The sequence below is a fragment of the Astatotilapia calliptera genome, chromosome 23 (assembly GCF_964374335.1).
Source record: "Astatotilapia calliptera chromosome 23, fAstCal68.1, whole genome shotgun sequence".
Taxonomy (NCBI): Eukaryota; Metazoa; Chordata; class Actinopteri; order Cichliformes; family Cichlidae; genus Astatotilapia; species Astatotilapia calliptera.
The window spans coordinates 33013062-33026551 of record NC_137443.1 but is presented as its reverse complement, the minus strand read 5'-3'; the positions used below and the strand labels follow the sequence as shown (position 1 = coordinate 33026551).

Genomic DNA, 13490 nt, shown 5'->3' with positions numbered 1-13490 from the left:
TTCAACAATGTCTATCTCGGATAGAGGTCTTCCAGGCACGATGGCCGGCTCCTCCATGAATGGCTCATAGAAATTAACTTCATTCATCTTTAGGGAAAGATGTTTGGCTACCTTAAAAAAAAAGTTAAATGCCAAGATGTCACTTCAATGTTTTAGGGGTGGTTTTCATGTTTTTTTTTAATGTTTGAAGTGAAGCTCATTAATCAAGAGTTTCAACTAAATTAGCTATCTCCAGTCTTTTTCGGAAACGTATATTTGAGGAGCGATGTGAAGATAAAGATTGGAAACAGCTAGCCTAAGAGATCAGATTTAACAAAAAACAAACACTAACATTAATTTACATACTTTAAACAACAGGTGACATGCTATGTAGCGCGCTAAATAGTGAATTTCAGAGCTGCTAGCAGCTAGACTTTGATGCATTTGAATATAGCCATGCTAGCTTTTTGCAAAAGTAAGCTAACAAGCTACTTGTTATTTACACACAGAAATTAAGTTGCATTTAATTAAGTCAATATTCTAATTTATTATGGTTAGTGTGTTTTAAGTAATTATGGTGCATGTTACTGTAAAACAAAGTACAGTGTAGTATATTTTCTGTTAAGACTTACAGATTTATCAAATGTAGCAAAAAACTTGATGTAAGGCTGAAACCGCTCTGAGGCTTCCTGGAAAGCCTTGAAATCTAAAAAACAAAAACAAAAATGAGAGCTGGAAATAAATTTGAGAGAGATTGACAAGAACAAAAGCTGAAGTTCAGCAGTGACATTCTATAGTGATGGTGTGATGAGAAAGGCAAGAAGTGAAAGGCTTCTTCATTCAATTTCTCATCAGATTCTGGTATCTTCATCCCAGTAACCAACTTTTCCTTAATACAGTTTTATAAACTTGTAACACGATCCTAGTTCTCCTCCCAACAAGGTCACCGCCAGGGACCGACCTATATCTGGACAGAAATAGGCTTCATAATGAAAATTTGTGCCACCGTCGTATTGGCCAGATAGTATCTTCCCTGCCTCACTTTTTCTCCTTTTTTTGTGAGAAGAACTATAATTGCAGTTTGACCTATTAGACGAGGAGCCAGAAGCTATTTAAAGGCTGTCATGAGACTGAGTGAGACTAGCAAAGTCTAGAATCAGGTTTTCATTTAGCAGCCAGTAAGGCTATACGAAATATATCTCCATCAACCTCTATAGTCCATTAACATGTCTGAAGCACAATAAAACAACTTTATGGTACACTGAAAGAGAGAGTGAATGAATAGTAGAATTGTAAAGCGCTTCCAGGGTCTCGAAAAGTGCTATATAAATACAATCCATTATTATTATTGTTGTTATTATTATATTGACATATGAGTTTGATGCTAAACTAACATGAATCTTCTCCTTTGAAATAACCAATGAGGCGGATGTCTTCCTCCATCCTCTCAAAGGCTCGCACCTCCATGGCATTATTGATCATCTCTACTGGGTCCTCCAACACCTAAGGAGCAGTATAACACAGAAGGAAAACATGTTAGTCATTACTCAGGTAACTTAATCAGTTTGGTATAGTTGGATCAGTTCCAGTCTCATACACTTTTGTTTAATGTGGACTCATAATTACATGCCGCTTTGATTAGCTTAGCATTAGCACTGAAGATAGCAAACAGCTAGCTTGGCTCATGCCATGGTAATATAATCCACCTAACAGAGTTGAAATACAGGGTACTGTTACCTAAAAGTAACTGTTGCGCTAAACCTACCTTGGAAGGTATATACATGTCAGTCAATAATCAATGCAAAGCAATAATGCTGAACTTGTGCATGATGCAGTTCTAAAAACTTTAAAGTGTGTAGTTTAGATAAAAATGAAGTAAATGTATCAGGAAGCAGGGGCCCAATTAAGGCCCTATTCACTGTTCTTTTAAAATACATATCTTGTGCAATATGCCGTGTAAACCGAAATGCTCAAATTAATTAAAAATAGTTTTCATATTTTTAAATTGGAGTTCTTGTTTTTTAACAAATTGCACTATTTTGAGGTAGTAATCACCTCTTAAAGGTAACATTTCTCTGTCGTCAGTTGCATTGTTTAAATGTGAATGTGTGCATGTGCTGATAGTCAATAGGACTGAATTAATGTAGAGAATATTGCACATGCAGTAATAAAGAGAGTAAAAAAAAACCTGCAGGAAGAGCAGTAAAAGCAAAAACCAAAGGAAATCTATTAGTCAGCTCTAGCTCGCACTTGTCCTTTAATAATACAGCTTACTGAGTGGATGCTATGATATTAGAAGAAAAAGCTCTAGGATTCCAGAGCTTATAGATTTGACTAAGATGCTATTATTTGGCAAAATTATTAGTGCGTCGACCTAATTGTGCGTAATAGATATTTGATCCATATTAGATAGATAGAAGCTGTGATGCCATGAGTGAAGGGGCTTGTTAAGCTATTGCTTAGCCTGAGTAGATGGCACAGGCTTCTTAGTGAGTTCTGCAAACTTTAATCTGTCTCCACTAAACTTTTGCACAACAAAAGTAAGGCAGAACCTTCTTATGTTTACAAAAAGAACTCCAACAATGTTGAGTAAAAGGGAGTTTTATATTAACTCATTACTTTTAATATTATGGTAATTTATCTTAGCCTGTGGGAAATGTGAATGAAAAATCAGTTAGATCATCAAAAGTATATGAGATTTAACTCTAATCAAAAGGGACCTGTAGCAGTTGTGTCGCTGCCTTAACTTTTCTGATAACTTAGTTTACAGTGCATTTTTTTATATGAGGTACAGATGACGGTTACTAAAATGTGTGTGTTGTTGAAGAGCTTATTGATGGTTCAGTTGTGATATGTTAGGGATTCAACTAATTAATGAGGCTAAGATTGATTGTTTTTGTGGGTAATGTAACTGCCGTCTGAAAAGCATCAGATTTTACTACTCACATCCAACAGGAACTCCACCAGAGTGTCTGCTGAGAGCTCCCCGTCAAACTCAATCACACGGTCGTCCTTGAACACGTACAAGCTGCCCACCTCCTCCAGTCCTATTTAGACAACAGATCCAACACTTTCAAAACAATACATTACTAGTAAAATGGTATAAGAAACCCATAGGAGTGGATAAGCCAAGAGCAACACAGATGCAGTACATACCCAGTTTCTTGGCCACTTTGACATCCTTCTGGGAGTCCACCATTCCAAAACCGATGTCTTTGTTCTCCAGGACTTGAGCTGTAAGCTGTGTTCAAGAACAACAACTCATTCAGTATTGTGACTCTATTAAAATACTCTATAAAACACACTTTAAAAAAAACCTAGATCAGGAACATCACCTAATCAGGATGATTTTCTGAATGGCATCTAGGATGAAACGTTAAAAATGAGATTTAATGTTCACTCTTTGTGTCGGGCCTTGTTGCAACAAGTTGGCAGTCATACAGGATGGACCATTGTTTTGAAGCTGATTGTCTCATCCTCATCTTCAAACTCACCTGCCACATTCTGACTTGAGAGTGCTGCTATAGCTCACCTGGTTGAGCAGCTCGTCAAACCCCGGCCTACTCGTCTGTCCCAGACGGTTTCCTGTATGTCATCCCCCTCACTTTCTCTCCAGCTTCCTGTCTACTTTCTGCACTGTCCTATCCAGTAATGGCAAAATACCTCATGTTCTGAAATCTCTTCATCGTGTTCTAAATGTTGTCTCTTTTCTAAAATCACAGAGGTCACCATCGTGATTGGTAAGGAGTTATGCATATACAAACAAACACATGTGACACCCTCAGCCATACTAACAGCAGCAGATTGAGATTTAAACCTTGTTATTTAGGTTAGGAAAAGATTATGGTTTAGGTCAATATTAAGTACAAATCTGGGTCAAGTTTCATAGTGACCTTCAGGATATTGTTGTAGCCAGAGAGTACTTCCTCTCGGCTCTTGGTGGGAGGCTTTTGGCCAGTTTAGGGGCTTCGACACTGAAATAGGTGCAGTAAAACACCAGTGTTGGCAACTGGGAGCAAGACGCAAGAGCATAGCTGGTAAATTAAATAATAGTTGGTGACTTTTTATTTGACTTTTAAATAAAACTGTACAGTGTGGACATGTGTGGACTAAAACCACCTGGTAAGTAAACCTTGAGATAAGAAACACTGGTGTGAACACCCTCATTGCTTTGATTTAGCTCTGACTTCTATGCTGTGTACTTGAGCCGACATCCACAGCTGCAGCCGTCTTCGTCAATACATCTTTTCATTACCAAGATGTCTGTGTACTGAGAGCCCCCTGTGGAGTTTTCTTGTTAGGAGGAAGCTGTGAGTCAGGACTGCTTGCCTTTCAGCTTGCAGTTGTTGAGGAAGGATAACAGATTTAGAAAACCACTGAGGAGGGGGGTTTACTTTGTGTATTTCTGCTTTCCAAGAGTGCACGAAACATGACAGAAATGTGAAACTGAAAATGTTGCCAAAGGTGAATACTAACAAATAAAAAATGCCTCCAAGATGAGAAGGAAAGGAGTGTGAGAGCAAATCTTCTGATTTCTAGTTCAAAGGAAGGTAGTAAAGAGAATTGGGAACAAGCTATAATTAACAAAATGACCTAGAAACAATCCCTGGATATATGTAAACCACAGCGGAGAGCACAAAATGGGATTAAAAGGACTGCTTGCCAGTTAAGAGTGTGCACAGGTAAAACATAGATCCAGTCTAAGGAGAGAGTCTATACTTCAAGAAGACAGAGGAAACATGGGGCAGTCGCTGTCTGATTTCTCCTAGAACGGAAAGTATCAGTGATTACTTTGCATGGCAGAATGTAATCTGCAGGGATTTGAGCTATAGCTCAGCATCCGGTATGCCACAACAGATCCATCTCTCATTTCCTCATGTCTTCTTTGATCAGTGGTGATACATTTCCCATAGCTTCCAGGTATTTGCAAACCTGAAAAACTCAGGAGCAATGAATTTTGCAAAGAGTTTTCAAAACCAGTTCATTGTTTATGAAGCTTCATGATAGTAACATCCAGCAGATCGCTAGTGACCCCCTTAGAGTCAGGAATAGGGTTAACAGGGATTAACATTCACCTTGGGATATATTTTTTTGCCTATCCAATGTGGTCTAAAGCTACAGAGCTAATGTGTGAGGCTCTATATTGGTCTTTGGCCTAAATACGAATACCATCATCCTCATAGGCAATATGTTTAGTATGTTAGAATGCTAAGTACTGCTAAGGCTTCTGGAAATGTGATTTTTTACCACAAAGCAACTGTTGATCAACTGGTCAATAAACACAAAACGAATCAGCAATCCTAATAACTGCTTCTCCCAAATCTAATTTTTCAAGCAGAGAAGGCACTTTATGTTATAATTCATCATCAGAAAGAATTCTTTATGGAGCATTAACGCCTGAACCACATGAGTTAGCCTTTCTGTTTAATGCTTATCAAAATGTGAAAAAAAAACTCTATAAAAAAGTAGATTACATCATTATACTTCCACATTTCTCACTTTCCTTTCACAGTTAACTCCATTTTATAACACACAATGAATATCATCACCGAGCCACTTGCCCTGCAGTCTGTGACACATACCCAACCTCAACCAGCTTCTCACCTCCAGCACCAGCTCTGTCATCTGGAACCTCTTCTGAAGACCCTTGTTGGCCGGCAGAGGTTCGTGGTAGAACAGGCACAGCAGGTCATATCTCTTCAGAGCCTTTTTGTAGTTGCGCTCATTGATGTCCATCACCCTGTCTTTCCCGTCAAAATTGGGGAACTCTAGACCTTCCTCGGCACTGCAAAGGAAAACCAGGTTAAGGCAGAGGCCAGATAGAAGAGAGAGCCACATGTGTTGCATTTTTGTTCAGGTGTGGATGTGTTTGCAAAAAAATAAAAAATAAAAATCCAAGATCCTCTCAAGACCAAACTTGAAGAAATTGGCTATGAATGAGATCTGCAATTCATCCACAGATTTGATCTCTATTATATCTCCAGCAAATCTGAAATACTCTGTCTAATATTTCACTGGACACCCTGCTTCTTTTTATTGCCCTCTTTTGATAGCTCTCCCTCTCCACCTGTCTTCTGTCTCTTCCTCTCTCTGTCACTTACTGCCCAAATCTCAGGAGGGTCTCTTTCCTCCTCCTTTTCTCTCTGTGATGGAGAAACTCATTATATTGAGCACATTTGACGGATAATAATTCATGAGGATGCTGTTCATGCCCTTGAAATAAACTCGTGATTTTATCAACCACTAAATCAGTAACGTCATTACCTATGTGGCAGTGTTTGTACGTTTGAAAATCATGCCTTATGTTGTAAATAACTTTCTAATATCTATCTATCTATCTATCTATCTATCTATCTATCTATCTATCTATCTATCTATCTATCTATCTATCTATCTATCTATCTATCTATCTATCTATCTATCTATCTATCTATCTATCTATCTATCTATTAAACTGAAGATTTGAGACCAACAATCCCTCAGTGTTTTAAGCTTTACGGTAACGAACAAATGAATTTCACTGCGAGCATTACCGTAATGACTGTAACCCAGCCAGAAGTAGCGGACCGCAGATAACAACGGCGCAGATTCTCCTCGTCAGACAAAGCTGGAGGATAGAGGGGAAATGGAGTGGTTTTGGTTGTGGAGGATTTTAATAGTAGTGCAAGTTTTTCACGCGTGTTTGGCCGGTGCTTCAGGTAATCTATTTTTAAACACCTACGCCTTTTGAATTTGTTATAAAAAAAGAACTAGTGAGCTTTTATTTGTCCGTCGCTCTTTAAGATGACTTCTGGTGCTATAGGCAACCATCAATTCACCGGTGTTAGCTAACTAGCCCAGCAGCTAACTTTTAGGTTGGTATGAATGATGGGTAAGAGTTTGCTCTTTCTCTCACACTCACATTCAGTACGATAATTTATAGTCGAGCCATTACATGACAGAGTGTTTTCGTGCAGGAGTTACTTGAAGTGCTGTTAACCTGTATGGTCTGCTTGCTCTAAAAAACCTAACCTACACAAATACATTGATTCTATGTAAATTAGAGACTTGCAAACTGCGAAACAGCCGCGCGTGTAGGTTTTCCCTTGTTCTTTAGACTCCATCGACGTGTGTTGACTCCTAACGGATTGCGCAAATGCTCTGGCTTAAGCAAAGGGAAGCTCAAAAGTAAGCTCTCAGCCCCTTATAAAGCCCTTGTAAAGCCCTTATAAAGCCTAAGATTGTAATATGCTACAAACTTTAACAGCACAATCGAGGTGTCCACTCATATTTCAAAGTTTCTTCAAATTTAATATCACACACATCTGTGTTGTAGATTTTTTTAAAATTAATAATGAACATCTGAACTGTTATTAGTAAAAGGGACTGAAAACAAAAAGGGCATACAGGCAGCTGCGAATCTGGTTAGATACAATACATTAAAAATAACACGTCTGTTCTTCCCTAAATATTTCCTTTGTTGGCAGACTGGCAAACAACACTTCCTGCTTCCTGGTGTGTACTGGATCATTGTCCTGCTGCATAGGTGTGCTTCAGCCAGACATTGTCACTCAGGATCTTTTGGTAGAGAGCAGAATTTATGGTTCCATCAATTACAGCAATGAGCCATTTCTGCCCACTCGCTTTCTTCCCGTTGAATCAAGAACACTGACTTTAACTGAGTCAAGTGAGGCCTGCAGTTCTTTTTAGATGCTGGGCTCTTTTGTGACCTACTGAATGATTTTGACTCTATTAAATGTGATACAAAATAGCAAAATCTCCATTTATATGTGATGTTTCAGGCAACCAGTGGAAGAAAGTTAAAGAAAGGATATCGGATACTGTTAAAGGGTACATTCCATGTGAACCTGTCAACTGTAGCTGCCACCTAAGGTTGGTGCACTTTATCTTTCTTGCATATGAACTGAATCCAGGCAAAAGATCATTCTGTTAGAAACCTCTTTATTATGAAATAAGTGTCAGATCTACGTATAGTATCTGACATACTGATCACATGCATGTTTACTGCTTCATTCCCATTGTGTAAGTTAAAGCATAATATGAACTTTGCCGTCTGTCTCAGTGTCCTACAGCATGACTTGCAGACCTTTAAAGGGGGGATTTCACAGGATGTCATGGCTGCTACGGTTCAGAGAGGAGTGGGAACCCACTACCAGATCATTGGACACAAGCTGTACAGGGAGCAAAACTGCATGTTCCCTGCTAGGTAAAGCAGGACCTGGTGTGATTTTTAGAAATTGATCAGATACAAGTCATTGTTACTTGTCTGAACATCAGGTAGTTGTATCGATGACATGATGTGGGCCACTTCCCTGTTTTCAGGTGCAGTGGGGTGGAGCACTTCATACTGGAGGTGATTGACAAGCTGCCTGACTTAGAGATGGTTGTAAATGTGAGAGACTACCCTCAAGTCCCCCACTGGGTGCAGCCAACCCTGCCAGTCTTCTCTTTCAGTAAGGTCAGAATGTGGGCAGTGTTTTTGAGGTACACATGGATGTGTTATTACTATTATTAAGTGCAGTAAGTGTTCTTGAAATGTGGATGTTTGTTTTTTAAGTAGACCTCAGACTACAACGACATCATGTACCCAGCATGGACATTTTGGGAAGGCGGACCTGCTGTGTGGCCCATTTACCCCACCGGACTGGGAAGATGGGATCTGATGAGGGATGACCTTAAAAAGTAAGGTTTGCACTTTAGTGAGGGGAGGAGCTGACTAGTGAACATACAGTTTGGACCATTGTCCAATTATGTGCACTGAAGAAATTAGAAATGTAATTTAGAAATTGCGGTCACTTTTATACACAGTCCTGCATTTTTTGAAGCTCAAAGTGAATTGGACAAACTACCATAATCTTAAATATAATAATATTCCAGCATTTGGAGGAATCCTGCTGCTTCTGTCAGCAGTCCCATCAATGAACACTGGTGTTCCACTGGTAGCCATACTGATGACATCACAATGTTCCCACCGTGTTTGACAATGATGTGGTATGGCTCAGATCATGAGCTGTTCCTGTTGTTCTCCATACTTTGAATTCATTTAGGTGGTCCCTTTTCATATCCTTATTAAAAGAATATCTTCACTCTTTTCTATATTAAATAAAAAATGTTGATTTTAACGTACAACATTTCTAATAGTACTACTGCTAATAATGTGTTGTGTTTTAGCTCTGCAGCACAGTGGCCATGGAAGAAGAAAGAGTCTAAAGGATTTTTCAGAGGTTCCAGGTCAGTGTTGTGAAGATGTTCACTTTGTGTAACTCTCTATGGAAATTCTTTTTATTCTTTTTCTTTTCATATACATTTACATCATATGTGTAGCTAGCTGTAGGACCCTAAATCATGTCTTCTGGACTGTGCTCTTTCTTTGGTAGAACCAGCCCTGAGCGCGACCCTCTCATCCTTCTGTCCAGAGAAGCTCCAGAGCTGGTAGATGCAGAATATACAAAGAACCAAGCCTGGAAGTCTGAGAAGGTCAATCACACTGACACCACACCACACTGAGCTCACAGACTTTTGCAATAATCTGAAATCAGTAAGATTCTTTTTAAATTGATCCTGCTTATATACGATCATTTCATTGTTATAGGACATATTAGTCACTTTTACAGTGGAATCCATCAGACTGACTTTAAATGACTTTTTTTGTATTTGCTGCGTTTTAGGATACTCTTGGGAGACCCCCTGCCAAGGAAATTCCCCTGGTAGATCACTGCAAATACAAGTGAGCTCATTCTCTTGACTTTGCCTGTATTTCATTCATATTTAAAGAGGAACCATTATACTCTTTCCCAGCTCTGTGTGATCTACAAATCAGAATGATCCTCCTGAAATCCTGGGCCTTAGAGGATAAAATGAAAGGCAGACCTGTCTGAAACAAGGCTTTTTAGCTCCAATTCTTTAAACCACCTTCCTTCTGATTGGCTGCTTATTGCAAACAGAAGGATTGAGCTGCAGGTGCTGTGGCGACACCCTCGTGGCATGAGAACAGCCAAAAGTAGCATTTATAAAGACATGTCTTATAGCTGAGTTTACAGCAGCTTTGTTGTGCCATGCAGTCTAACGGATGACTTCTTTCCAATCTCCTGCAGGTATTTGTTCAACTTCCGTGGTGTAGCAGCAAGTTTTCGCTTCAAACATCTCTTCCTGTGCGGCTCCTTGGTGTTTCACGTGGGAGACGAATGGCAGGAATTCTTTTACCCTCAGCTCAAGCCCTGGGTCCACTACATCCCAGTCAGGCAGGATCTGTCGGATCTCAGGTAGGTCAGCTTGTGTCCTCAGTAGAGATGGACTGATCCGATATTACTATCAGTATCGGTCTGATACTGACCTAAATTACTGGATCGGATATCGGAGAGAAATAAAAAATGTAATCCGATCCATTAAATATCACGAAAGCACCTCACAAAACTTGCAACACGGCGTAACTCAGCTCATAACCTTAGCACGTCGAGCAGTATGCGTCACGTGATAGAGCGGCTGTGGCTGTGGTATAGCTTTAGTGTTTTTTTGTTTTTTTTTAAACTTCAGTATGAACTTATACAAAATGCAGCAAGATATTAAAAAAACAGTTTTATTGATTAAAAATACACTATATCGGATTCATATCGGCAGATATCCAAATTTATGATATCGGTATCGGACATAAAAAAGTGGTATCGTGACATCTCTAGTCCTCAGACGTGTGGATGAAGTCTGTGTGTGCATCGTTAGTTTTGTTGTTTAAATGTATTTGTTAAGACGTCCCTTTGGTTTAGAAAAGAAGATGGCAGCTTGTGTTCGTGGATGGAGGAAAAAAAGAGTCTTTATACAGTGTGTGTGTAGCCTTCTGTCTGTTGTCCAATTTAAAAATGTGAGGCCTTTTATATTCCTTTTATAGAACAAAGGAACGTATTTACAACCAGCTTTGACAATTTAAACCTGATGACACACAATAATAATTTGTTATATAGGTAAATGTGCAAATTTACACATTTTAATTGCATCCGTGAACATATAGCGATACGCTGACTGTATATTTCAAGCCAAAGCGTTTGGATAAATGCCAACAAGCTGGTGAAACAACTAATAGCTTGTAGCAAACCAGAGAGCTTGACAAGAAGGCTGGATGGGGATTTTAAAGTGAGCTCTCAAACTCTATTTGTTATTTTATTTCATGTTTTATTTTGAAATATCTCTATTCTATGCACGCCCAGGAGTACTATTTGCCAAGTAAGGAAGAATTTGCAAATATAAATGTGTCTGCACTCTGTGTCCTCAGGGAGCTGCTCCAGTTTGTTAAAGAGAACGATGCCATCGCGCAGGAAATGGCTACAAGGTGAGAGATCAGAACTTCATGATTGAGCAGGAGTAGCTGCGATAACCTTCTCCCAGCATCACGTGACTTTTCTGCTTCCCAACCTCTCTACAGGGGGAAGGAATTCATCCTCAACCACCTGCAAATGGAAGATGTTTCCTGCTACTGGGAAAGACTTCTGACCATGTTCAGCCAGCTTCTCACCTACAAACCCCAAAGAAAGAACAGCTACAACCAGATAGTCCACCGAGCCAGCAAAACAGAGCTGTAAGACAGACTGTGTGGGACCAGACTGTGAAGATTCTGACTGTAACTGAACCAGGGCGTACGGTTTCTTTTCAAGCAGCACTGTGTCATGTTGTTAGTATTCTGTTTTTATTAACTGATCTGAAGTCTGACGCTTTAACGCTGTCTTCATATATTTGTGTTTATTACAGTGTTTGAGACCAGTGTGGACCACACAATGACCCACATGTCCACCAGTTAGTGGGCTTAGATTACACAGCTGTACAAGCAGCTGACTGTAGATGCTGCCAGTAATTAATCTGTGCCCACAAGATTCTATTAGTATCTTTTGAAAGAGGGGGAAAGTGTGCACACTGTTTCTCTGTGGTGTATATTCCTCCATCAGATCACGTGACTGACACGTCTCTCTAAAAGAGCCAGCATTTGCAAGATTACACTAAGGATCCCTCAATCAATGCATTCTTGTGAAAGAATCTTTCACAAGAATGCAATGCAAGAATCTTCAGGTGCCACTAGGGGGCTTATGTGCCAAAGTCCTTACTGATCACTCTGGTTTGATGAGTTCAGTACTTCCAGATGTGACGACTGTTTTTGCGCCTGTTATCCATCTAACCAGCACAAGTGCGTAACTATAACGCATGTTTTAAGCCACTAAAGAGGCAATCCATTATTTTATACATCAGTTTATTTTTATTTGTCAAAAAGTTATAGCTGTGATTGTTATTTTGATTATATTATAGTGACATTATCAAGGTTAGTGGAAATCATAATGTAAAGGGTATATGTAAAGGAAAATCCAAGGGATTGTTGGTGGATATCAGTTTGGGAGTAACTTTTATAACTAGATTACATGTGAATATTTAGACTCTGTAGGCGAGAGGCAAGAATTTTGGTACTAGAAGCTTTCTGGTTTGTGTTTTGTTGTCCAGTTGTAGATCTGGGTTTTTGAGCAAGCTTTGGTTGCATGCAGGTAACTTGTCCATGTAGAGAGCAAAAGAGCAATTACTCCTACTGATGGGCTCCTAGATTGGTCTGACAGTTGTTTTTATTGAAACTAAAACTTTAATTCTCCAGGAAAGGATCATAATGGAAATATAATGCATTCCTGTCTTTAAGTCATTGAAAGCTGTAATGGAAATGGACGACAGGTGTTCAGATATTTACAAAAGATGTGTAATTATCAAGTGGTAGTTAAGGATACCAGGTTTACCATGTTGGAACAATTTAATGAACAACAAATAGTTTGATATTAAATGAATCTATGTTTAGTACAGTTTAGTACAGAAAATAATGTGTAGTCCACCTACCAGACATTAAAGTAGTGGCTAAAACTGGTAAGATGAACGTCTGAGGATCATGTGGTAGTAGAGTTTCTTCTTTGCCACCAGTGAAGTTGATTGCAAAGCTTTGCTAAAGATAAGTTTTGTTACACTGCCCTCTACTGGGCAACTGGAAAAACTCTAGACTTTTACTAAGTTTCATGATAATGCAAATCATTAGCTATATCAGTCTACATTTCACCGCCATCGATTTTAGAACATAGATAGAAGGACACTTTCTTTTACACAAAGTGCCAGCAGTGAGCAATAATATTCAGAGTAACCACTTTGTTTACCATTTCTGATAAAGCTGCCTTGAAATCAAGACATTATAGATGATGTAACTGATACATGATCATGTTGAATATGTTGTAGTATTCGGTTATTTGAGGAAAAAAAGAAGCTGAGATGTGTCTGGTCATAGTGTTTGTTTTTATCTCAATAAACTGGTTAAAACTTTTTAACACTGTCTTTGTCACGCTTTTGTCTTTGTTTTTGTCTCTTGCTGTACATGTATGTATGTATGTATATATAATATTCACGTGTGCCCGCTGTATTTAGTTAAAGTTTTACCCCTTAACTAAATAACTATATAATAATAACCCATCATAAACTTAAACCACCCGGTTGTGTCAGCAACGGTAACA

The 13490-nt window shown here is 39.0% G+C and overlaps 2 protein-coding genes across 2 annotated transcripts in view; one reads left to right on the top strand and one right to left on the bottom strand.

Moving 5' to 3' along the window:
• The window catches only part of LOC113016617 (calsequestrin-2-like), a 7520-nt gene extending 1476 nt beyond the window's left edge, over positions 1-6044 (bottom strand). The window contains exons 1-6 of the mRNA XM_026159557.2: positions 5584-6044; positions 3136-3220; positions 2926-3026; positions 1374-1482; positions 612-685; positions 1-111 (exon numbers count right to left, since the gene is read on the bottom strand). The exon at positions 1-111 is cut by the window's left edge and continues 20 nt beyond it. Coding sequence (XP_026015342.1) covers positions 1-111; positions 612-685; positions 1374-1482; positions 2926-3026; positions 3136-3220; positions 5584-5826 — 723 coding nt within the window. The 5' untranslated portion in view covers positions 5827-6044. The remainder of the gene's footprint in view (positions 112-611; positions 686-1373; positions 1483-2925; positions 3027-3135; positions 3221-5583) is intronic.
• A 412-nt stretch (positions 6045-6456) lies between these two features.
• poglut1 (protein O-glucosyltransferase 1) lies at positions 6457-13307 on the top strand. Its single transcript, XM_026159558.2, has 11 exons — positions 6457-6677; positions 7761-7851; positions 8042-8185; positions 8302-8437; positions 8540-8661; positions 9151-9210; positions 9357-9456; positions 9648-9706; positions 10074-10241; positions 11243-11299; positions 11393-13307. Exons 1-11 carry the CDS (start codon positions 6605-6607, stop codon positions 11547-11549), a joined length of 1167 nt encoding a protein of 388 aa, XP_026015343.2. The 5' UTR covers positions 6457-6604; the 3' UTR covers positions 11550-13307.
• Positions 13308-13490: the final 183 nt, after the last annotated feature.